The sequence below is a fragment of the Hippoglossus stenolepis genome, chromosome 7, assembly GCF_022539355.2.
Source record: "Hippoglossus stenolepis isolate QCI-W04-F060 chromosome 7, HSTE1.2, whole genome shotgun sequence".
NCBI classification, from domain to species: domain Eukaryota; kingdom Metazoa; phylum Chordata; class Actinopteri; order Pleuronectiformes; family Pleuronectidae; genus Hippoglossus; species Hippoglossus stenolepis.
In genome coordinates this window covers 23,125,092-23,150,924 of record NC_061489.1, presented here as the reverse complement: position 1 = coordinate 23,150,924, position 25,833 = coordinate 23,125,092, and the positions used below count along the sequence as shown (strand labels likewise).

Genomic DNA, 25,833 nt, shown 5'->3' with positions numbered 1-25,833 from the left:
GATTTTTCGCCCTCAGAAAATCCCACAACGAATAGAACCGGAGAGAACTGAGAGACTGGGCAAATCTTTGTGTTGAGGAGGTCACTTTAATAAAACACCATGAGCAGAGTGATGAAAAAAAAATAGCTCGATGTCTGTAAATTGAGATATAAATTCAGTATCGTTCTGTTCTAAAAGATAAAATGAAAAGAAAAAAACTGCGGTTCTCTTAATCTGGGAATGTTCAAGTGAGATAAACACGGTGTCGATTTGGGAATTTGTAATCCTAACATTGTTGTTGCAGACAATAGTGCACAGCGCGTAACCCTGTTTGTGTGTGTGCTTGTGCTCGGTTCGTCTGTGTTCGGTCGTGGGCGTGTGAGCGGGTGTTCAAATTTCCTCTTTCAAGCCAACGATGTGAAAGAAACCAGCATGTTGACATATAAAATATATAGTTCTGAGATAAATGCGGTAGAGCAGGAGCAACGGATCATTATCCATATAACTGTGTATATTGGATTTACTCACCTGCACTGAAAGTACAGCTGCTCTGGAAAAGTTGCAAAAGATCAAAACTGCTTTGAGATTTACATAAAGAGAACCTCAAACAGCAGGTGTGAACAGTCCCGTCACCTCTCTGCCTGCAGATCAACACATTGAAATGTGCTATATTGAACACAGCACCTTCACGCACCACATTTCACAAAGACTTTGCAATGCTTCAAATTAGTTTCCTGATCTTTAGGCTGCATTAAAGGTCAACACATGCCTGAATCAGTGCATGTTTCATTTATCAACATCTAGGCACTGTTTACAAGTTAAATTCCCCCAAATCCTACATAGAGATTATCCACAAGTGCCTGCTCTGATTTAAGGAGAAGTTAACTTTGCACGAAGATAATGTATAATTAAAAGATTGTGGCATTAGCAGTGAAGAAGACATTTATCTCTCAAAACATATATATATGTACATTTACTTTTATAAATTTAATTAAATTGTTCTGGATTAGGCTACTCATGCAAGTTATAAATAAATGATCTATTTAGGTCATTATGGTTTTATGTGTGTTAATGTCTCATCTAACTGTGGTTTGTAGTAATGAACAATGTGCAATGTTTCACAATAAAAGAAGCCTCTTAAGAAATTAGGTTAGTGTGCATTGAATTTCTGTCCACTGAACTGCAAAAAGGCTTTTAATTTGAAATGTTACAGAAAGTGGTGTTTGTTTTCACGGCATTAAGCATTAACTGTAAAAGGGCAAACGGGGGGAATGGATCTCAATGAGGCCCCGTGTTAGAATACGACCAATTATACAAACAGAGGGTAACAGTGTTAAAGCAGTGCCTCTAAGCCCGGCTCAGATAAAGGCCTGTTACCTTCCACAGTAAATAAAGGTCCCGGTCATTCGAGGAAATATGATGTTAATTTTGTTGGTCGAGGTTTGGATAATGGCTCCGTTCTGGAAAAACACACTTTTATATCTATTATTGAGCTGCAAATATTTGGGCGCTCCGACACTGTGTGGTCATCAGACGCCTCTAATCAGCTCATTATCACCAGGATGTTAGATGTGTCCCAGCAGCCACTCTGGCACCGTGGTTCACCTTCCGAGGAGAAGGTGTACCCTGTTGAAATATATTTAGCCGTCCCAATTAACTGACCTCGTTTTCACCGCCCTGGCACCAAAGGCACCGCTGCGCCACTGTTTACTTTACTGTCACCGATCAAAGATGGACTCGGTCTAAATTACCTGCTGATAAAACGTCCAGATTTAACACTACATCTTATATGATTTGCAACAATGTGAAAATTCACACGCTAAGGTTTGATTACGATTAAATCATAACAAAGGCCATTATTTTATTCATATATATATAGAGTAGGTTTAAATGTGATAGGCTTTGTGTTATATTCAGGCTGTAAGACATTTACATAGCATTTAAACTATTGAAAACATATTTTTGGGTTATATAGTTTCATGAAGCTTAGCGTCCACTAAATCAGCAGTGGACGGAATATCTTAAATTTAATAGATAGCCAATGGTGGTTCAGTGCTTCGGAGAGAGGATGATTCAGTCTAACACACACACACAGTCACACACACACACACACACACCCACACAGTCACACACTGTGGTGAAGACCCTCAGCTTTCCAGTCACAGCTAACAGAGCTGCCTGTTAGATATCGCGCCCTCTCTAACACTCCTGTTCTCACTGCAGAGAAAAGGGCCTCGGGACTTCAGGGCTTTTTATGTTAAACGGATCCGTCACCGGTAAGTAAGGCGGCGTAAAGCCAACACTCCTGTCAGAGCAACCTGAGCACATTTGTCACTGAGCTACTTGCTGCAAGCCCAGATTTTAACCTTGTAGGTTGTGTCTCCTGGAAAAACTGGACTAACTAGGTTTATCTGTGCCCTTCAGAACAAACTGAGAGATTTCTAAATGCCACCTCGATGTTTCAAGGTATCGTTTCTATAGGGTATAAAAAACTTCACTAAACATTCAGACACCATTACAAAACGGCAAACTACATATCTAGTGATTAGTGAGTGAGAGCCGCTCCTCATCTTCATCAACACTATTGTTAATTGTACTGTTTGTGTTTTAAAACCATAATTTTCACATTCCTGTCGTAGGTGAAGCTAGAACCACACCAGGATGCTCTTTGCCGTCCTCCCTTAATGCTCCTGTAATCTCAGACTCTCGACTTTAGTATTTGAATCCTTATCACTGTGCCTCAGAAATAGAAAATGGACGGAGACAGTTCTGACTTAAGCTTAGAGCCATTTAAAGACTGCTCCTCTTTTCTGCCCGTCTCAATTAAAACACGCTTCATCCCACAGATTCATACGATTCCCAAGGAATTAAAGAAGGACTCAACCTGGCTGCAACACTTTCAGCAAAAGAGTATTTATCAATATTCAATCCCATTTATGGAGCGTGGGCTGTGCTTTCTAACTTCTAAGAGCTCTGTCTGCAGCCCATAAAGACACTATCTGGTTTCATTCCCTCTGTAGACGGTTGCCAGGGAAACATATTTCAGCCATGTTCTCTCTACTCCCAGAAAATACATCATTTCACAGTGTGGAAGCTTTAAATGTCATTTTCTTTTCTCCTTCAACGCAAAAGGAGGGCATCGGCCAAATAGGTTAGATTTCTGCTTCACGGTTACAAGTATAAATACTACATACAGGTATTGTTCTTAAAATTTAAAAGGCTTATGAAAAATTCAATAACCGAACAGCCTTACTTCGCAAACCCCTCTTCTTAATGACATTCTTTCATCAGCTAAATGAAATGGCAAACATGCATCGCAGCACCGGGGGCCGTTGCCTGGGTGACGGCTCTCAGTCTGATTCTTGAGTGGCCGATAGGAGGACTGCTGGGAGGTGTCAGCGCGGCCCAGCCAGGCACACTGGGAAGTGTTTTTGTCTGCCTTTGAGCAGCTCTTCCGGCAGCTGGTCTCTGGTAGAACAGTACAGCTCAGTTCCTATCAACTTCGACTCCCCTCCTCCCACCTCTTCTCTCCGTCTCCTTTCTCTCTCCTCCTCTCCTTTTGTTCACTGACCTGTTTCCTGGAGGCTTTCTGACGGCCCTGGATGGAGGATGTAGGTTTCCCCGAGAACAGAAACCGATGAATACCCTCAATACTGAAGGCTCAGTGTGTGATCGTTGAACGGCGCCCCGCGATATCTCAGTCAGAGATGCAGGACTGAAAAGCTCAGATATGGTTGACTGCTACAGCTCTAGCAATGTTTGTAAATGCGGCCATTTCACTTATTAATTTGGAATCAATGAGAGTCCACCAACTACATAAAGCAAAGTCAACTCTACTCGGTTGGTGAAAAGATGTAGAATTCTGTGGCGCTGGAGTAGCTTTTCAAAAAATTACCCAAGTGATATCACCAAGGTGAATCCTCCACCATGTCCTCTACAACAGACTCACACAAAAAGACGCTGTGAGTTTGAGTTTGTTTACATACAAGAGGTTTAAAAGGTGCTAATAGAACAGAATAGCAGTCAATGGCTAAAACAGTGCGATGGAACATGATCACTTTCTATATATTTGTCTATTTGCGAATATCTATCATTGAAGTTGAAGGAGCAATTATTGAAAGAGATTTAGTCTTTGAAAAGATTCAGCAAAGTGTACGTGTTCGTGTCGTACTCTGTGTCCAGCACGGATCAATCTCCCTGCCCATCAGCGGATATCCGGGCTAAGACTCCATCTTCAGTTCGCTGTTCACTATTTACAGTCCGGCTAGTCAAACATTTCTCCTCACAGTTTCAGTTCCAGTTTACATTTTGGCAGATCAATAAAAAAAACAAAGGCTCTTCAGTTGTGTGTTCCGTCTTCTTAGCCGTCCACATGGACTGTTTACCTTCGGGCAACCAAAGCCTGCTCGAACGTGATTGATCAGCTGGAAAAGGAAACCACAAAGCTTCAAGCCAGAAAATCTTGCTCCCTGAATTCTTTCTGCATATGAAGAATATGTAAGTGCGTGTGTGTTGGTGCCTTCAGAGATGCCAACACTAAAAAACTTTTCCATTTTACTTCTCAGCCATATAAAACGGTTTTAAAGAACAATCGGAGCTATTGACAGAAAGCATTCATGCACTTCCTCAAACAGACTGCATAGTGCAAAGACGCATAATGAATCAACATTAGATTCTCAAACATTTTGATTTACCACACATGTAGCCGTGCTCTGCCTTTTTTTTTATAGCTTACTCACAAAGACAGGTTGTATTCACAAAGATAAGGTGGAGCTTTGATCGTATTTTTTAAAACATTTCTCTATAAAAACACACTCCAGGTCTTAAATCTGAGCAGAGGAAAGCTCGGTGTTGTGCTGCTGTGCACAGGCACACTAATTCATCCCGAGCAGCACAATACAGAATTCTTCAGCCATATTGATTTGGCGAAGCTGAGCCCATACATCACACACGGCTACTGTTGTTCAAATTCCATCTGCCTCCTGTAATAAAAAACATTCTGTGTCCCCCTGACCTTTTGTGGAAATACCAAAGCAGAGCTCGGTGCTGCCGCTCTATGTCCTAATGATCCTGGAACCCACCAGAGCAAAATTAGTTACATCTCTCAAAACACGGCTCCATCCAGCATCCGAGGGAGCAGCTGCCATAGCAACCAGACAGGCAGTGTTTGCCGGAGATGAGTGGGGATCAACTCAGAGAGGTGAAGCAAAGAAAAGAGGCATTAGTGCACATGATCCTGTGCTTGATAGCTCCTGTTCAAACAATACTTGAATATCACGTGTAAACTGGATGTTATATTTGAGTTCCCAGTGTAGATGCACTGAAACCAATTATTTCCTGTTTTTCCCTCCTCTCTCTCGCTCTCATTAGAGAACATGACGGAGCCGTGAGAGATCCCATCAATGAGGCTTCACCTCTCCAGTCTCAGGGTTGAACAACACGACCTGAAGTCTCTCATCAGCTCACAGGTTCCCTTTGAACCCAGACTCATTCCCCTTTTCTGTGACCTTTAGTTCATCTCTCTGTCCCTGACCTGTATTCAATCAAGTTTCCACCATTTCTCTTATAATTAATACAGTCTGAAGTGGTATGGCTTAGGGGAAATAGCATTAAACTTGATGGAGAATATTATCTTATAGTAAATACCTGTTCAACACCACAATACTCATCCTACAACCAATCAGAAAATACATGACAATGATCTTAGCCACTATTATAACAAATTAGATGATTCCATGTTACATACTTAAGATTTAAAAAAAAAAATTATTGAGATTTCGTCGTAATATTATGAGAATAAAGTCGTAACTATGAGAAAGGCAATTATAGTATTACAAGAAAAACTTTTTTTAGGAAATAAAGGCCAATAATGAGAATAGTACTAATACTACAGGCCACTATTCTATCCTACAATACAATATTATACGTTGGGCTACTATACTACACTATAGGCTACTATGCTATATGACACTATACTATTCTACACTAGGCTAAAATAATAATAACACAATACTATATATACACTATGGTAAACTATAGTCCACTATGCTATACAATACTATAGGTTACTATGCTATAGGCTACTATACTACTACACTATGCTACAGGCTACCATGCTATACCATACTATACAATACAATTGTATAATAGGCTACTATACTATGCTTTAGGTTACTATGTTATAGGCTACAATACTACTATACGCTACTATGCTTTACTACACAATATACTGTACCTTACTATACGATACTATGTACAATCCAATGGGCTACGATACCATACTATACTACATTATACTATATGATACTATACTACCTAGGGTGACAGAGGACACAACATAATTAAAGATACAGTATGTGGAAGTCAAAAGCAGGTGACAGGTTGCACGCAGTCGTTAGCATGAGAGATCTTGCAGCGACCAAGACAGCAACTCCTCCGACTTCATTTCTCATCCACTGTGCCCCCCCCGGACCATTTAAAATACACTTCTGACATTGTGTGTTTGCCAGCGCTAACACACTTTGAATCGGTGCCAGCCAAAGAGGCTCGCAGAAGAAGATGGAGATTAGAAAATATTCTCACTTCAAAAGGAAGCAAACAGCATCGTGACCTTGCGGAGGCCTCGGTTTAACAGAATAAAATGAGCATTAAAAAGTGAGATTGAGGTTGCAGCTCCAGCTTCAGCTCTCATGGGATTTGATGCTTCCTCCCTTTCTGTGAGGGATTTTCATGCAAATCGGACTCTTTTTTTTTTTTTTGACAAACAGCGCTCTTACACCTTTTTGTTTTGCTGTGCAGACACGACACAAAACAGAATTTGCTTCACGATAGAACACTGAGTAACTCGCTGACATGTGCTCAGAAGTAATGTGCTTGGATGTAAATACCATGTATGGTTCAGCTGTAAATGCAGTTGTGATAGTAAAGCATTAGGAATTGAGGATTTTGACTAGGTTTCAATCTTGATAGATGTTTGTTGAGTCCAATTGAGGGTGCCTGTGGTAGAGCGGGTCGTCCACTGACCAAAAAGGTTCTCGGTTCGGCTCCTCAATTCTGCTTCCCCACTGCTTTGCTCCAGACATTCAAGTTTCCCAGAGGACAAAGCTCTCAGACTTTGGTAATCCATTGACTTTTCCTCTTGCATGTAGAAATATATCTACAACTGTCAATTGGTTGCAGTGAAATTCGGTTCAAACTATTAGTGTCAACCGAGTTTATTAACTTTCATGGTTTCCTGCACGTTCATCTCTCACCACCATCGGGTCAAAATCTTAATCAACACCATTCTTTGATTCATGACCAAACATCTGCAAAACTGACTTCCCCATCATGCTCAGCTGATCTTTGAGTTTAAGTATGCAAACACTAAACTAAAGCTAAAATAAGATGAGGAACATAGAAAACGTTGTAGCTGCATTTGTATAAACTGAGACCCGACGACAAGCGGGAACAGTGTGATGGAAATCTCTAGGGAGAAAATAATAGGTCAGCAGTTGAGTGTACGATATTGGATGTTGCGCAATTAGTGGAACTTCCTTCTGAGCTTCTGGGAGCAAATGGTGAAAGAAAGTGTCAGATAATTTATGCAGCTCCCCCCCTTTTCCCCAGTGTTTCTCCTGCTGTTTTATCACAGCGGGGTGGGGGTGGGGTGGTGGAGCTGCTAAAGAGATGCGAGGCCTTTTGTGTTCAATTTGTGCCATTTTGAAATGTTTGTGCAGGACTCGACTCTAAACCAAATGGTCTGTGTGAACTGTTGATTGGAAGATTGGTTTTATGTCCAGAACTATTTAGATTTTTTGAAACCATTAGAGGCCTTAAATCAAGTGAGAAGTAGACTCTTCTCATAGACTTCTATAGAAATGGTATCACCCTCTGCTCGTCATTTGAGAAAATACCTGAAAATAAGTGTCAGGTATTTCCTCACTGGCTTTACTTTATGTACCCGGAGTTTATGTCCATTCAAACGGTCCCTGCTCTAAACCCACCTGTGTATGAGCAGCCTCACTCCTGTCCACCACAGCAGCAGCAGCAGCGTCTTCTCTCACTTTAGATTGACAGTGTTGAAATAGGAGCAGACAGCCGGGGACAGTCCGGAGTTGCCTGTTGCATCGTTACACTCCGACTGCTCGTCTCCCGCCCGAGTGTGAAGCTGAATATATCTGCTGTGTGTGTATATATATGTATGCGTCTCCTTCAGACACCTGTCATACACGAAGATATCGCCCGCCTGGGGACACGAGTGCTGACTTTGCTGTTGTGCATACAAAACCTTCCCCCCCCGCTCACCCTGACTCACAGTGTTCCTCTTTTCTTCTTCTTATCTGCTTCTAATGGTCCAGGTCCTTGTCCCTTTAACATCTTTTTTGGCAGCTATCACACACTTGGCCGTCCTTGTGGTCAGTCCCTCCACAAATTGGTTTTACCCACGTTCTTATCCAATCATGTGCAGCTGATACTGCTGAGTGTGCTACCTTCACGCTTGTCATTGGATGGTCAAATACTATTTTGTAAATATGTATCCTTTATTGGCCATACATTTTGAAAAACTTTGTATAATATTGATTCATCTTTTCGTACTTAATGTACATTCACAAAGACCTAAAGATCTAAATGCCCCTTAGTTGTCAGCATTTCTGAAAGTAAATGTATTTCTTTATCTCAGAACTTTAATATAGTCAAGAAAACATTGACACAGACAAAAAGAAAACTGAATTTAAACTTCTAATCTTTCCATTATTGACATATGAAAGAAGCAGATCAAAAACACCGCCCGCACATTGTGACCTGACAGGACGTCACACGGTGAAACACCCGCGGCTCCTTTAACGGGGACAAACATCAGAGCAGGACGATCGTGAACGACCGAAAACTTCACTCACTCATTTGTGACCAGTTTTCAACTTTTGACTTTACTGTTGCCAAAGGAGATTTTGTTTTGCAGCCAGGGAAAATGCAAAATGCTAAGAAATGACAATGGCACGATACAATGCATGAGAAATACATGAAGACCACGTAAAACCTATATAACAGCCAGACATCATCATCCTGCCCAAGCTTTCAGCATTAAAGACTGGTTATGTTTTAATAAACATCATTTGTCATCTGCAAAATTTCTCATCTGGCAGCATAAGCTTTTTCTATTTATCTTTTCATGTTCATCATATTTTGTATCAGTGTCAAATCAATATTAATTGGTGGGTTTAAATGAGATTCAAGCAGAGTTACAGGCTAATGTGCCGGATCAATGAAGATTCATTACAACGTCCTCGTTACACAGAGTCAGTTGTGTTAGTGAAACATCAGATTTTCACTTCAGGCTGAAAGAATATAACAAGAAGGCAGATTACACAGCGTCACAACAATAAATAAAACACTAGAATGAAATAATCACCACAAAATATACACATGAAGTATATGAAGTTTTCTCTAATATTTTCAATGTTGGCAGGAAATCTGGACACTATAATATCAGCTTACATCATCTGATGCACGAACAATATAGAAAACGCAACTGACAAGCCAACAGCTGCTGAGACGCGTTGGCCACACTCCAAACGAGGCCTTTTGTTCGAGCAGGCCGACCATCGGGGAACACGTTCTTTAAAAGAGTGCAACAGCTCGGTCTGCAAAACAGATGGAGCCTCACAGACCTCCTGATAATATAAAGAAATGATTGAAGTGGACCAAAGGTGTGAATGAAGAGGACAAACCGAGCTCAGGGTTAAGAGCCGGGGCTAAATGAAAAGAGCAGGGAGGGAGAGTATTCATCAGTCGTCCATGTTGATTTACTGAGCTGCTTGTGGAAATGACGGTGTGGGTTTTACAGAGATGCAAAAGGTTTAGACTGGAGCAGGTGAGAGAAAAGGTTTACATGAGCCAACATTACACAGAATCAGGTTATATAAGCACGGATTTAGCATATTTGTGTTTTAAGATGTCACTGTCTGCTTAAAAGACCTTAAATAAAGATGAACAAGCTCCTCTTCCTCCCAGGTTGCAAAAGTGAGGCCAAAACATACAGAACACAGGCGCCACCATCTTGCACAGTCTCACTGATACAGACTCGACCAATCGCAAAAACAGTCTCAACTGTCAATCATGTTTCACCATATGCTTAGAGCATCAAATAACCAATTCAATTATAACCTATCAGATAAATTAACATAATAACAACTACCTGAAAATGATTTAATGTTTACTTTTCCCATGAACTAACATGGAGGGGGCAGGGTTTGTGACATGTTCTGCAGGCGGCCACCAGGAGGCGATCCAGAATGATTTGGCTTCACTTTTTGGGAGCCATCATGCCGTCCATCTTTGAATTCAGTCTAGTCTGGTCTGTAACGTTTTAAATAGAGTATAGTTAAAGTCAAAAGAGCCTTTACCCAGAGTCCTCCTGCCCTTTTCACCCGCTCCTACATTCTGCTCAGTGAGACATAACATTACAACAGCAGCACATGGGCTCGTGTTTCTGTTCCTTTACTCTGCTCATCACCCTGTAAAGGCCTCTGACTCCGTCCTCTGACTTTCATTCATCATTTCCTCTTTCTTTATCGTTCCCTTTGTCTCTCACACACACATTCAAATCCTAACAAGTTCGACAAGAACTCTACGTGAGCCCAGACGAGGAAACCGGATCAAATCTGAATCACCACGATGATGCCAAGGACAGAATCTCCTCTGGGAATGATGATGAGCATCACCCGTCACCACGTGAGGTTGTTTGGTAAATTAAAGAAAATTACACTTATTAGATAAGTTAATTCAACTTCTAGTTGGTGAGACAAACATTTGAAAGTCTTAGTCATAAAGACTTACATGAAAGATTTCCCAGATTCCTACAAACGGCTTCTTATCTTAGATCAATAAAAAAATCCATCTACTGATGATGACTACGAATTTTGCCTAAAAACAACCTTTGAAGAAAATGTACTTACAAGTGTAATTTGGGATTTAAATAAACTATTAAACCAAATTAGCTGTACATTTTTTAGTCTGAACACTGAAGGACACATGTATTGTAAAAACATGGCCACCTGAATAAGTTTTATATACGATGTCTCTGCTGAATCCTCACCAAACTGAACACAGCCTCAGACGTCAGTTGCAAAAGGATGTTCTTCATCACATCAGTGATGAATAGTGGACATCAAAGATCTATAATTATTCCAGCCGCCCTGCGTCTCCCCGACACAGTAGCAGACTGTTGATTGATTTTGTTTCTGTCACAGCAACGGCCGAACGGCGCTTTCGGCGTGTTGTTGTTGTCACTGTACGAGCTTTTATGGCTTGATAACAAAGAAGAACGCTGCAGGAAAGTGAACGAGTTGTTTTTAGTTTTCAGATGAAAGATATGAGAGGGGACATCTCGATAACGAGCCAAGGATAAAGCCCTCGGATACATGTTTTTTATGATAAGGATCTGTTGTCTGTGGCGGCAATCTGTGCAGGATCTTTACTTGCAAATCCAAAAAAATGCAAAGAAATTTGTCTTTTTGTGGAACTGAAGCAGAAACATTGAGAACAAGCAGGTCGACCTTAGACAGAGAGAAATGTGTGCACGGTCATATGGATGAATAAAAGATCGACCAAAACACAATTCATCATGACTAAAGATATGAAATTATCTTCTGTGCTACACGCCTGCTCAACTAAAGGATGGGACACCTGTATCATCCCTTCCTTATAATACTGGTAAAGTACAGTCCAATTTCTAATTTGCATACTTTTAACACTGTTACAATAAGGAGAAGCAATTTAAATGTTATGTGCAGAATTGTTTCATAACCTCCTGTTTCCAAAATGCCAAATAACAACCTATCAACAACTAGAACTCAAGGCCCGACAGTTGCAAGCTGCACCAAACACTGGGGAAACGATGTCCTCTTTGAAGAAGGTAAATAAATAACTTTTAGTGATTTACTGTCTAACCCAGGTGATTTTCTGAATTTGAACCAAGCCTTTGAAATTTAGCTTTGCCTTCTCTTTCCACCGAAATGAGTCGATGGACTCTGCATCGTTGCTGGAGGACAAAATCTCCCTGACAAACTTATGGCACAGACACATTTTCCCCACCTGCCTCGGAGGGCGACTTCCAGCGGAGAGACTTTGACTCAGGCCTGTAACGGATGCCTTCTCAGTCCTGTGTTTTTTGAGGACAGAGTGATGAGGACTTGGTTGTGGGCTTATTCAGGGCAGGCAAAGATCCACAGAGGGTTCTTTAGCCTCATTTTCTGACCGGCCAGCTCCCAGGCCTATTTAATATTTCACAGCTCCCTCTGAAAATGGAGGAGAATGCTCTTAATTAAGTGTGAACAATATATTGGCTATAACCAATGCTCCACTGCACCAAATGTGGTCGGTGTGGATGCATGAAATCACAGTGCGACGTGATTCAACCGCGACGAACCGGAACTTTGAAGTGTTAAATCGTCGGAGAGGTGTCAGTGACCTCTGTGGGCGCGAGAGGAGGAGGAGTGGTCTGCTTTGAGAGAAGTGGGTGTCAGGGATAAGAGCATCGGGGCTAAAGCAGAAAATTAAGTTTTAATTCGACACACACACACACACACACACACACACACACACACACACACACACACACACACACACACACACACACACACACACACACACACACACAGTTGCCCGCATGTTGATAAACCATATCCCATATATAAAGATGGACAACATGGCGGCTCCCAAAAGTGAAGCCAAAGCATCTAAATCGCCCCCTGGTGGCTGGGTTTAGTACATATATCATAAACCCTACCTCCTCCATGTTAGCAGATGGGACATGGACCAAAATAAAAAGTAAAAGTACACGTTACATCATTTAACGATGGTTTCTGTCATATTAGGTTGTTAATTTTTGGCAGATGTTTTGGCTTTATTTTTTTCAACTGGAGGAAGTTTAGACACGTCGTACATCTTTATTTACAGTCTATGAGATAAGCTTAAACTATTGTCATATAACTATTGATACCCAACCATGGTGAGTATGTGGTTTGTCCAGTTAGAGATAATGTTGTGTTGTCTTCCTCCGTTTTTCAAGTTACAACAAAGTTTTCGAGGACGGTGTTTTGCTTCACCGGTGACAAAGGTGCAAGAGCTGCACTACATTCATGGAAACTGATAATTTGATGTTTATGCCAAAAAACGTCAACCACATTGTGTTGAACATCGCAAAATAACAACATCCCATGAATTTCTATTCAATCATAAACATGATTTTTAACAGCGATGATGTGTTTTCAGTTGCATTAGTCATTGAACCTTGTGAAGTCTTGGAGGCGGCTGTATTCTGAGTCTGTACAAGATTCTTAGAAATGCATTGCTTCGGGTGGATGGCACACAGATACAGCGACACACACACACACACACACACACACACACACACACACACACACACACACACACACACACACACACACACACACACACACACACACACACACACACAGTGAGAATGACTCCCTTGGTCTTGGCAGCGAGTGCAGCCCTGTCCAGATGAACTGTTATTGATGGAGGAATGTATCATCCTCCCTCCCACTGTCTCTGACATGCTGCATTGATGGAGTGTGCTGCTGCAGCCGCTCAGACCCGAGGACAACCACAGTGATACTGTACGTCTGTAGGCCACAGATCCATATATGCTTGAAACATGTCAACGCATCATATATCGGCCCGGAGAGATAAATAAAAAAACTATGTAGCCTGCCTCTCGCCCCCAACGTCAGCTGGGATTGGCTCCAGCTCCCCTTGTGACCCTCAGAAGAGATATGGCATAGATAATAACACATGGGTGGAATAAAAGACCAATAGGATATATAAATTATACTATACTCCCTGCTGCAGATATGTTATTTGGGACGTACTCAAACACTGCGCAGATGTATTTACATGTGCATCTGTCTTTTTACTCATCTTGGCTTCATGTTTCCTTCATGATCACCTCTTTATTAAAGATAAATCTGCCATCGCTGGATCCAGAACGGTCGCTGGCACCCGACACATCCACAATAAGCAGCAGTTCCCTGTAGTGGGTTCAGCAGAAAGCTTCTGAAAACCTGTGGTTGTAACGTTCGAGCTTTCGCAGCTTCAGCGTCGACGTTTCTCTGCAGTCTCATAAAGTGCATTTTAACAAAAGGCAGAGTGGCGGTGTTAATACACTGTAATTACAGACGGAGGTGGATGGTGAGGCAGGCTGCCATCTACCGGCTCTAAAGCAAATCCCCCTCCTCTCCACCTCCACCACCACCACCACCTCACCTCAGCCACCCTCACCCCTCCGACTTCTAACTGACTCAAGTTGACATTTGGATAAAACGTGGATTTATTCAGCCTGAATGTTGTACATTACAAATCAAATCTACAGCCATTCCTTCTTTTCCTTTTCTATACCCACTCGTTCCCTGTTCAGGGTCGCTGGTAATTTGATTTTAGTAATAACCAGACTGCGACTGTTTAGTTGAACCAGTCGGTCGGGATGAAGCAGGAGCTCTATGCTGGTAATAACATGGACACTAATTACTTTGCTTATTCAAAATAACAGTTCAAAGCATTAAAAAGGCTGGAACACACTCATTTTAACACAACTTTACACAATTTGTTAGATAGTTTAAATAAAACCACCAATTTGGCTCAAATAAAAGGACGATAAAAATGATTGAGTTTACTTTTTATCCCCACTGCTGCTGCTGCTGCTGCTGCTGCTGCTCTTTGTGTTTACTTTGGCTCAGATGATCCACTCCCTGATCTCACATGAGCCAAAACACTCAAATGAATCAGACTAAGACAATGAATGGTCAATTAAAGATTGACCTCAACCCTACCAATAGTAAATTAATATATAGAGCCATGTCCTTTCTTCAAACGTGTGCTTTTTATTCTTCAGAATTCATTATTATCTATACTACTCTATTTACTTTCCTTGAATTTACATCGTAAATATATAATATGTTTACTTAATTTGCTGCCCATCTTGACCAGGACTCCCACTGATCGAGGAGATATCTCATCTCTTGGACTTTCCTTGTTAAATTAAGCATACATACAAATAGTCAGGTTAAGATTTCCCCAGTGTTGATCATGTTAGACAGAGATAAACATATAGAAGTTTGAAAGAAACTTTTCTGGAAATGTTTGGACCTGATTTAAAGATATTTATGCTCCAAGATATAAAACATATGTCAGTCAAACACATGTAAATCACATGTCACATGGTAAATTCTTCAGCCTCAACATATAGATGCAGCCTATACTCCAATTTAACGTCGTGTGTCCATTACGCGCGTGTGGAGCGAGGGGGACTGTGGCTGCGATCTGTCGCGCGCACTGAGCCTCTCTCCGAGCAGGAAGCTTTTATATGGTGATGAAAATCGATTGGGCCGATGCGCACCAATCAGAAGCGTTTGATTTATGTTTAAGAGACTGTTGAGAGGAGTAGTCGCCTGGCAACCGCCTAATGAAATGTGGGAGCCGGGGACATTAAAAAAAGCGACCTCACAACCTCCTGATGCGACAGAGAAGAGCCCGCGTTTCGGTTCTTCTGGTGGAAGAAGGGATCGATCACATGTGATTATCAGTGAGGGGGCGGTAATTGATGGAGTTGGATGTGAGACAAGCTGAGAGTCGTGATGAGGTTTGGTCAAAGGCTACAATCTGAAAAGGTTCACCCAATCATGTCCATGTATTAATCCTCAGCAGCAGCGTTAAAGCCTCAGTGGAAACCTTTGGCTGCGTTAAAGGAGCGAAGGATGGATAAGCACCGCTCCTCCCGAGCCGGGAAAAGACGTGACATCGCTGCACACTGCAAAAAATGTCCACCTCAGCAAGTCGTAAATGAAAAAAAATCCTAATCGATGTGGTGAGAAATCACAAGGTGTAGGTTTTTCTTTTCCAATGAGAAAAGAAAAGTCAGTTTTCTGAATCTGCAGCCTCCGAGAAACGACATTTTATTCAAGGAACAAAATTATGTTTATTGTGGATCAAATCTCTCCTCAATCACTTCAGAATGAAAGAATCGTTAAGACTGCTGGATCGATTTGTGTTTGCAGCGTACAGTCCCGATTGATCTCTGAATCTGATGGAATGAAAATGGGATGGATGTGACTGACTGTTACTGTGGAAACCAACTTTCCTCCTGCCCACACGATGCTCTTTCATCCTCAACAACACCAGCACCACATCCTCGACATGTTCACCCACAGAACAAAGATCACACAGCTCTGGTGATCTCCATCTCCATCGTGCGTAAATACGCGTAATAAGAACAGCACAATATGGGCATTGGATGTATCATGGGTGGCGTGCACACTTGTAGGGAAGCTCGAGAAAGAAGAGGAATATGTTTTTTTTTCTACTTACAACAATTGGTGACGGCAAAACTGTTCGCCACTTCCAGATTGTCAATGTGAGGCGTCAATCTGAATTCAGAAGTGCCAAACTGAACCATTCCTATCCGAAACGCGCTGTACTCTTGGTCCGCGCCCCTTGGAAAGAGTCCCCCTGAAACCGGAATAAAAAAAAATACCAGTTACACTCCAACCAAAGTCTTCATCTTTCACCCGAGTCGATTTTTATTATTAATGTTTTTTTGCTTTTAAACTAACAGATACCTACCGATCTGAACACTGGGCGAGCCTCCAAGCGCGCACCCCCATAAAACCAGCAGAACCGAAATGGATAAATTCACTATCTTCTCCATGTCCACAGTTTAGGTGTCCACATCCACCAAAGGGAGTCAGATATTCCGGGTTCTCTCCGGAGAGACGTTAGATCCGACACATAGTGGAGAGCTTCAGCCTTTGGGGAGAAAATCGAAAACAACAATCTGCAGGAGAAAGGAGCGGTTTTATCTGCAGGTGTCTCGCAGCGGAGGGAGCAGCAGCACTGGAGGAATGGTCGCCTGCTCTGTGGCTCTCTGCTCTCTCTCTCTCTCTCTCTCCTCCTTCTTCGTCTTCCTCTTCTTCGGCTCCTTCTCCTCCTGCCGGCAGCTGATGCCTCCTCCTCCTCCCCTGAACGCACGGGGACACTGCGCGTCTCCGCTCGGCGCGCCTGAGATCCTTTCAGCATCACACCCACAAGTGAGGAATCTTAATGAGGAGGCGAACGCAGGCGGAAAGAGCCGAGTGAAGCTCCGCACTTTGAAGCTCCAGGCGTACAAAGGAAGCCTCGGAGATCTTCTTTGCTTTTGTTTTAATGAGCTGCATTAAGATGCGAAATCCCCAAACATGGATGATTCATACAAGATCTTATAGGATCAAACATATGTGCTGTTGATTCATTATTTCTGATGGTCGCCCATGTTGTCTTGTTGATCTTGTCATTTTCCCTCCAACCTAAGATTAAAGGTCCAGTGGGTAAGATTTAGGTGAAAGGGATCTATTAGCAGAATTTGATAAAAAATAATCCTGGTGATCTTTTCACTAGTGTGTTTCATCTAAACTGTACGAATTGTTGTTTTCTTTTTTATTTAAATACTTTAAATCTACATCAGGAGCAGGTCCTCTCTACGGAGGCCGCCATGTTTTTTTACAGTAGCCCAAACTGGACAAACTAAACCATTTGAGTTTCTATGACAACTGAAGGCTGCCACTGTTCTCTCTCATGTTTGGAAGGGGAGGGGGAGGTGAGGGGTATTCAGCTGCAAGAAGAAACTTCCCCACTAGATGTCACTAAATTCTACACACTGAACCTTTAACTAAACCTACTACATAGCTAAATGTTTTGGCCAAGATTTGACCCACATACTGCAAAGAATGATCCGGTCTGCTCCTGTTTGCCAGATCTGGGCCACAACAAAGCAACGGCACTCGTCAACAAAAGGTGTCCCAAATCTGTTATGTGCTATTTGGGCCAAATTCACCATTCACCACATGGGCCACATCCAGATTACACCTCTCGTAGAGCGCCACATGTTTGCCAGAAAAAGGCTCACATTTGTTTTGGGATATTTGGGCCAAATTTGACATTTTACAAGATGGCCACTTTAGGCTCAACATCCATTTTGTTCAGGCCACAAAAAGGCCGGAAGTGCTATTGCCTGAAGTGTCCCACATCCATATGCTATCTGTTCATTACTGAATTTACATTTTAAGATTTTATTGCTGACTTTTAAGGTAAATTCTGGACTTGCACCACATTTCAGTCTTTTCACACCATATGTGCCCGGTGGTAACACCAAGAAAACACAAAATCTAATTATATATATAAACTGAAACATAAACAACCAAAATTAAACTGTAATAATGTAAATATGTAGGGAAATTATTAATAAATCCCAACTATACACAAAACAATTCGAAACTTCACTTGCTTATTCACGGTGACTTTATCCACACACTGGAATACACATGCTGGAATCTATATTTATAAATAGTAACATTAATATAACATTAAAGGGACTAAAATTCTATTTTAAAGCGTATCCATTATGCGTGAGCAAACATTACCAGGCGGAGCTTAAACATTCACTCCAAGGCTCAGCAAAGAATATAATAAAACACATTTTTAACAACTCTTCAGTTTGAGTCAATGAGCTAAAATAAATATTTTCATGTTCTGCAGTTTCACTATCAATGTCAAGATTTTAAACATATCTTTTAAAAAGGAATCCCACTGAATAAAACAGCAAACAAAAGCAGGCCTCGCGCTCCAGTTGTGGCTCAATACAGGAAGAAAGGAAATGGTGAGGCTCCCACCCCCCTTTTATAGACCCGCCCCATTAACTGGCAGGCTGGATTTCCTGTTACCTTTCCTTCCACACATTTAGAAGACAAATGTGAAAAAACTCATAGGGGCCTAATCAGAGCTCTGCTTGTTTACATCATTAAAATAAAATTACAAAACTTAATAAATCTACACACCAGCAGATATATGTATCTGGGCACTAAACAATAACATTGGGATGACTGGATTACACAGTTTACAAAGATAACACATAAGGAAAGCAAACCTTTAACATCCACGTTTAATATGTGAGATGGCAAAGCATCCCATAATACTTCACATCCAACCAAACTGTAATTGAGATGTTGGACAGATTGGGGGTCTGAGTTGTTTCGAGTGGAGTAATTATGGAGAACAGCTCATGGAAGAATGGAGGAATAATTATTTTCAAAGAAAAGAAAAACACAAAAATGCAGTTTGTAACGAATTAACTTAACATACCCTCTAAATGTGGCTCTGACATTTTTATCTCGTATTTATGAGATTAAAGACGAGTGTAAAGCAACATTTCCGCAGTTACACCAACGATTTTCATGGATTAATCTTGATTCCTCTAAGTGACACAATCTGCTGAATATATATGGTTTAGATTTTTAGAGTCAGTAGGAATCCTTTCCGCCCGAACAGCTCCCATGTAACAAACATTTTGTGTAATTGTGGAATATCAGAAAGGGCGTAAATAGACAGTTTTGATTGAGATCTTGAAATTATTTGGGTCCCTTGAAATAAAAGTGTCCACGTTAGCAGTCAACGTTTATTTCCCCGACATCTCGTCGGCTGGAGGCCATCGCTCATGCCCTCCAGTAATAAGCATCAACAGAATCCCCTCTTTAACTTTGATCTACGTTCATTTCCAGCCTCTGCATACAAATCCAATGCAAATCTACGGCTGCCGGTCGTCGGTGCCATTTCAAACAGGGTTAAAATCGAGACGAGCTGCTGCCTCACGGCCAACGGGAAGCAAATGCCAAATCCTGTCGCCTGGTTTTGTGATATGCATATCTGAGGCTGCACAGACAGATGTATATTAATCATCGGAGCGTGTCAGATAGCAGTCAGGGAGCAAACTAATGAGGCTGAGAGTGATGGGGAGCGGAGGGGGGGGAGGCAGTTAGGAGAAACACGGTGTCGTATTTCAGCACCATGGACAGCACATCACTCTGGCTCCTGAGCAACGAACACATGGGAGGGAATTCAAAGGTAATTGGTTTTATTATAAACCAACTTATTATCATTATAAACAAATGGGTCGCGTTTTCTTGGTCGTGGCCACCTTTACCGTCAGTAACTGAAATCGAGGGACAGGGAGGCTAAGTACAACAGGGCCAAGACACACAAGTGTTCAAATGATCAGGTGTTAAACAAGGAACTCTGTAAAGTTTAATTCTGGATGTTAGTTCTTAAGAATGTCCCAAGACGGATGATAACGAGGTACAAATTAAGATATCTTCAAAACTTTGCTCTACAAGTCAATGAAAACGTGGTTTCAAATCTGAAGTTTTTCTCTATCAAATAAAATATCCTATTTTATCCCATTGTATGCCGACAACGACAAATAGTATTTCAAACAAATTTTAAAACCCTATGGGTGGCAACATGAACAAAACACATCATTACGTGTTATTTAAAATGTTGATAAACTGATTGATTTCCAGAAGTATGTGTAATATACTGAAATCTCTCAGGTAAAAAAAAAGTTTTGATAAATGTTGACAGAAAACAGTGTTGTATTGTACGACTCATTAACTTATTGGGAGAAACTGATCCTTTAAACCAAAGTTAATATGAATTTATCAAAAATGAGACACTTTCTACTATTGATTGTTGACCAGCTGCTTAGAATTCAATACTTAGACCTGCAACTGGACAGTGACAGTTTCCTCTATGATTATGTTGGAAATCAGTTGGAAATAATCTGTAAAACACCTTCACAAGAAGTTGTCTAAATTTGGCAATGCTGTAAATTGGTTTAAAACCTTTGTTTAAATGGTTTATTGTCCCACTGTGTGTGTCCCTTGTCCTATCCGACTGTTTTAGCAACACTGTGACACTCAGATCTTAGCAATTAACTTTGCATGTATTATTCAATTGTTACTTTAGGAGCTATCTTCCAAAACTAAACAAAGTTAAACAACAACTCAATACGACATAGACATTTCCCCTTGTTCCCGGATCATTGGAGTCATGTCCAGAAACGTACTTGTTGCCCTCTACATGGACCAAACATAAAAAAAATCTGGTTTCCAAAGCTTTCGTGATAAAAATCCTCACATGTTAAACCGCCGTGTTCCAGAGGCTCACATATGTTCACCTCTCTGACCTTGTGTGGAGGTTCTGCCATGCATGGATTCACTCTGCTGCCGCCAGATTGATGTGTAATTTCAGCTTTGATTATCTTACGGCACAATCCTCAATGCACCAAATTTGCAGCCTGCTGAATAAATCAACCGTCATAACACCAGAGAGCTTCCTAATAGGGTTTATATAAGTGAAAAGAAAGGAACTCGTAATCAAATCAAGAAGCTGCCGTCTGTGTACGATGTTTACCTTTGAGTCAATTTACACAGAAAAGACACCGGAATGAGATGGAAGCTTTGGACATGTGGTTGAAAACATCTGGTCGTGTTGGTAAATTCCCTTTTTGTGGCCTGTGGAGCAAAATAACAAACGCTGGTGAAACCGAGTCGGTGACCTTTGGAGAAATGTCTAAACACTCAGGTTTGTATGTCCCAGAAATCCTGTGTGACCACTTCCTGGAAAGCATTTACATTTCTGCCATTTAGTGGGCGCTCTTATCTGGAGCGACTCACAATGAGGAGCATTTTAGTGTCGCGCTAAAGGGCACTTCAACATGACACTTAGCCTGTGATGGAGAAATACTGTGTGTTGTTGCGGGGGTCTGATACGTCATCCATCCCTAACAGATATTATAATAGATGCTGTGCTCCGCTGTAATAAGCTGCAGAGCATAGAAACAGGGGATGAATGTTTCTGCGCACATCCTCTGGAGGTTCCCAGGGGGAATTAACGGGAGCCTGTTTTCTGAATGACTCTCTCCTCTTCTACGTTGGTTTGATCCACAGTGTGAAATTAACTCATAATCTCGTCAAGAGATCTGCTGCTATTCAGGTAAAGAAGCTGGAAATCAAAACAACAACCAAATACCTACGTTGTTGTTGTAGCGTTGGATCATGGGAGTTGTCAAAATGAAATGTTCCCTTTAAAATTGTGGATTTCTCTGATGTTGTTGGAAACATTGTTGAAAAATGGAAATACACAAGTCAGATGTTATAGTGAAAACTTGTAACATATCTTGACACAAATACCTTAACCATCCATCCTTTGTCTTCAGTTTATCCAGGGTCGGGTTGAGGAGGTAGCCGGCCTCTCTAGCTCCCCCTGGGGGATCACGAGGGATTCCCAGGGGGAGCCCAGACACACAAGATTGCGAATAAAAGAGGCCAAAAGTCTCTACTTGGGTTAATGGGCAAGAAAATAGAAAGTCAAGAGACACAAGAGCACGACACGTGAATTTGAAATTCCCACCTTATAACTTGGAAAAAGAAGAGAAATGCTCGGTATCAGTTTCAGTTTCTGTCCAGACGTCCAGTGACTGCTCTCAAAGAAAACAGCTGGATATCACATTTGATGCATATTTGCTCTTAAACACTTTACACAGTCGGCCACACGTTTATAAATATCAGAATTCTCCATCCAGCTCGACTGCGTTTCTCTGGAGAAAACTTTGGCTTCAAATCACCAGACATTAGCAGCCAAGCTACTGCGCTGCCCTCCAGGCACAGGTAAGAAAACATCATTCTACATTTTCTCCTTTATGAATCATGAAATATTCAACACTCGTCTTCCTCAAGACAGAACGAATGAAGCCCACAACTGGATAATATGAATCATGTTCAGGAAATACTGCACATGATGATTAATAAAATCTGTATACTGTACACCGGGTGCATATTTTTGATCTGTTACATAATTCCACAACAACTCTGCCCTGGATAAACTGAGCATCCCCAGCAGTTCTTTATGTATAGAGCATTGTTACTACCTCAGGCAGAACACTCATGCTAACTGCACCATGCTATTAAACAGCTGAGCACGAGAACACCCACAAACAAAAAGGAGCAGATAATGTCTCCTGCAGCAGAGCATGCACTAGATTTATGATGAAGTGTTATCCAAACATTTGTAGCCAATTCTGGGAAACGAAATTAAAGTGGAATACAATAAAAAATAGGAAAACATTACAAATAAGAAGTTACAACAAGATGCAAAAGCAGCAGGAATGAAAAAACAATACTTCTTCTCATTCGGACAAGGCTTTGACAATCGTCCCTCCTGTCATGCGATGGATCAGAAAGTTGACAACAACAGAGTCTCGGTGACGTTCAGTGGCTGCTGACATGACAGTGACTTTAGGGGCAGTCGGAGCACACACAGCCGAGAGGGGCTGTGAATACATAACCAGACCTTTGGACACAGAAGTTGCTAAGACAAGCACGCTGCCGTTGGAGGATTTCTGGAGTCGGACCTGGAGGGATCTGTCCCCAGGTCAGAGAGGAGTGCTGAGGCTCAGTAAGATGAACTAGAACGCCCTTCTGAGTTTGACCTTTAGAACAGCCTGGATCGGATGAGAGGTTCCAAACTTAGGACTTAAACCACATGCGATCCCGTGATATCAAATGTAGGAAGAGAATTAGTTTTCCTAATAATGACGATATTGAAGAAATTGAATCAGAACATCCCAAAACATATGACAGGAGTTAAGACATTTTGAAAGTGATGAATGGATCAGAAATGGTGAGGATTCATCATCTGAGGACCATGAACGTCCGTCCATCCATCCATTCATCTATCAACACATGCATTCATTCATCTATTCATCAATACATCCTCTGTCCATCAATACATCCATTCATTCATCCATCCATCCATCCATCCATCCATCCATTATCTATACCACTTACCCTTTGAGGGTCTTGGGGGCTGGAGCCATCCCAGTTGATATATCCGTTGAGAGGCTGAGTATCGCAGAGCCAAGTTTGGCCAGGTTTGCAAACATATCTTTTTTTTTTACAAGTGTAAAAGATTAATTTCTCACATCTATTTTTATTCCCCTCTCTCTTACTAATGTCAAATCCTCCTAAACCTCTTACTGCTTGATGGTTCTCATGTTTCCAGCGGAGTGTTCTCATGTTGACCCTGTATCCAGGCACAAACACTCAAAATACCAGCTTCAAAATTACCAGCTTCAAAATTATAAAATGACTGTTATATAGTTCTTGAAAATGTTGATTAGAGTTGAAGACACAGTGTTTTATTTTGACGGAAACACATTCTCTTATTGTTCATTTTCCATTTCCCTGCTTTGACCCCCCTTCTTTTTTTTTTCTTCCACTATCAGACTTTTCAGATCTGATGATATTTCACCTTCAGCACTTCATCACCCTGTGTCCCTCCGGTCTAACCTTTTGTCTGGTCGGGGGAGAACTAACTGTAATGATGGGACCTGTGGTCACGGCTATTTCACAGATTGGTTCGGAGCGGCTGGAACTGAGCCTCTCGCCACCTTGACCTCTGGCATCCGCCGCACTTTCTCCGCATCCAGATTTCAAAAATCCGTCACCAAACAAGCAGCGCTGTCTGTGAGGGAGTGGAAAATTGTGGCCGACCTCAAATCCACGGTGGCACTCGGAAAATAGTCCATTATGTCTGAGGTTTCAGATAAAACCTCGAAAATTGCCTCGTGACACTGTACAAATACGAGAGCGAGCGAACAAACAAGCCAGCGAGCGGCTGCACACACACAGAGAGCAGAGGTCACTGGACTGTAACTGGGAGTAGCTACTGATGGAAGGTGTGATGTGGCTTTACTTCACTAAAACAACACCCTGACTCTATCATACCACAATTTGACGGGAACATAATTTAAAATGACGCAAGACGTCGGTTGCAACGCTTCTTATTTTGGCTAAGAAAATGTGTTTATTCATTTCCGGGGGGCGAGGACAAGGTTGGAAAAGCACAACGCCGATGCACGAAAAAAAGCCTTGTTCACAGTAAACGAGCTTCCGATAAACCCCCGGTGGCCTCTCCTCCCCCACTGCTCCTGCACTAATCATTGCCTGACTGTCACGGTGGTTCTGCTGGTGGCCCGGGCGGTTGCCTGGCGAGAGGTCATGTCGGATTAGAGAGCACCCTGTGTGATATAGGTTACTGCACTGTGCTAGTCGCAGGGTGCTGGGGTGTGGGCGTGGAGCGTGCACACATGAGCGCACATGCAAACACAACATCGGCAACATTGGCAAGATTAAGTTTTCAATGCATTTACAGTAGTGCAGTGAATTTACTCGTTACACGTGTTTGCTTGCATCGTATCTCCTGTTTTCTAAATCTACATCTATCTTCTAAAGGGTGTTGAAATAAAGAATTTTAGGCATTTTCACCATTAAAAATGTGATTTCTGCACCAAACTTTTTTTGTGCATATGTGATTTAGCATGAAGCAGAAATTGGCTTTCTTCCCCTGGCAGTGCCATCATCTTAATTTCCACACAACTTGGTGCTCCATCTGTTTTTTCCACCCTGGAGAGCATTTTATTTTTCCTTATCACATTCAACAAATATAGACTCCTCCATCGGGGGGCACTGCGATGCAGAATCATTCAGGCCCGGCTGAGCTGACCCTCCTTTATCCGTCAATATTAACTGCAGATCAATGTATTTTCCATGACTTGAGGAAAACGTGTTCCTCCTAATCGTGCACGCCTCATCTGCTCCATCTGGGTCTCGTCTCAGCAGTCGTTTCTCCGGCTGTTTTTTTGAAGTGACAGCAAAACACTTCCCCTCCCGTGTCTGTAACCATGGCAGCCACAGAGAGAATTAAAATATCTTGTTTTTCTGATGTTGTGCTTCAAAAAGAAAAAAAAAATAATCCAGCAAAGCAATGACAATTTTCTCTCCTTTACATGAGAGCGAGTTCGCCTCAAGCCTCATTAATACGACTGTGCTGTCGTGACATAAGGTCAACGTCTATCCTGCTTCATTAAGCCGCAGACTGATTTCATATGGGGAAGTCTCACACTAACTGTCCGGGGTCATTTTCCAAGCA

The 25,833-nt window shown here is 41.7% G+C and overlaps 1 protein-coding gene across 6 annotated transcripts in view; it reads right to left on the bottom strand.

Annotated features, from left to right (window-relative positions):
- Positions 1 to 17,036, bottom strand: part of gria2b (glutamate receptor, ionotropic, AMPA 2b) — a 43,824-nt gene extending 26,788 nt beyond the window's left edge. For 3 of the 6 annotated variants that reach the window (XR_004697254.2, XM_035162091.2, XM_035162092.2), the window contains exons 1-2: positions 16,600 to 17,035; positions 16,345 to 16,485 (exon numbers count right to left, since the gene is read on the bottom strand). Coding sequence is in view for 5 of the 6 variants with exons in the window: in XM_035162091.2 (XP_035017982.1) it covers positions 16,345 to 16,485; positions 16,600 to 16,684 (226 nt within the window). In the remaining variant the exon portion in view is untranslated. Of the gene's footprint in view, positions 1 to 16,344; positions 16,486 to 16,599 lie in introns of all 6 variants that reach the window. The other 3 variants (XM_035162089.2, XM_035162090.2, XM_047340648.1) reach the window with 2 other exon arrangements.
- Positions 17,037 to 25,833: the final 8,797 nt, after the last annotated feature.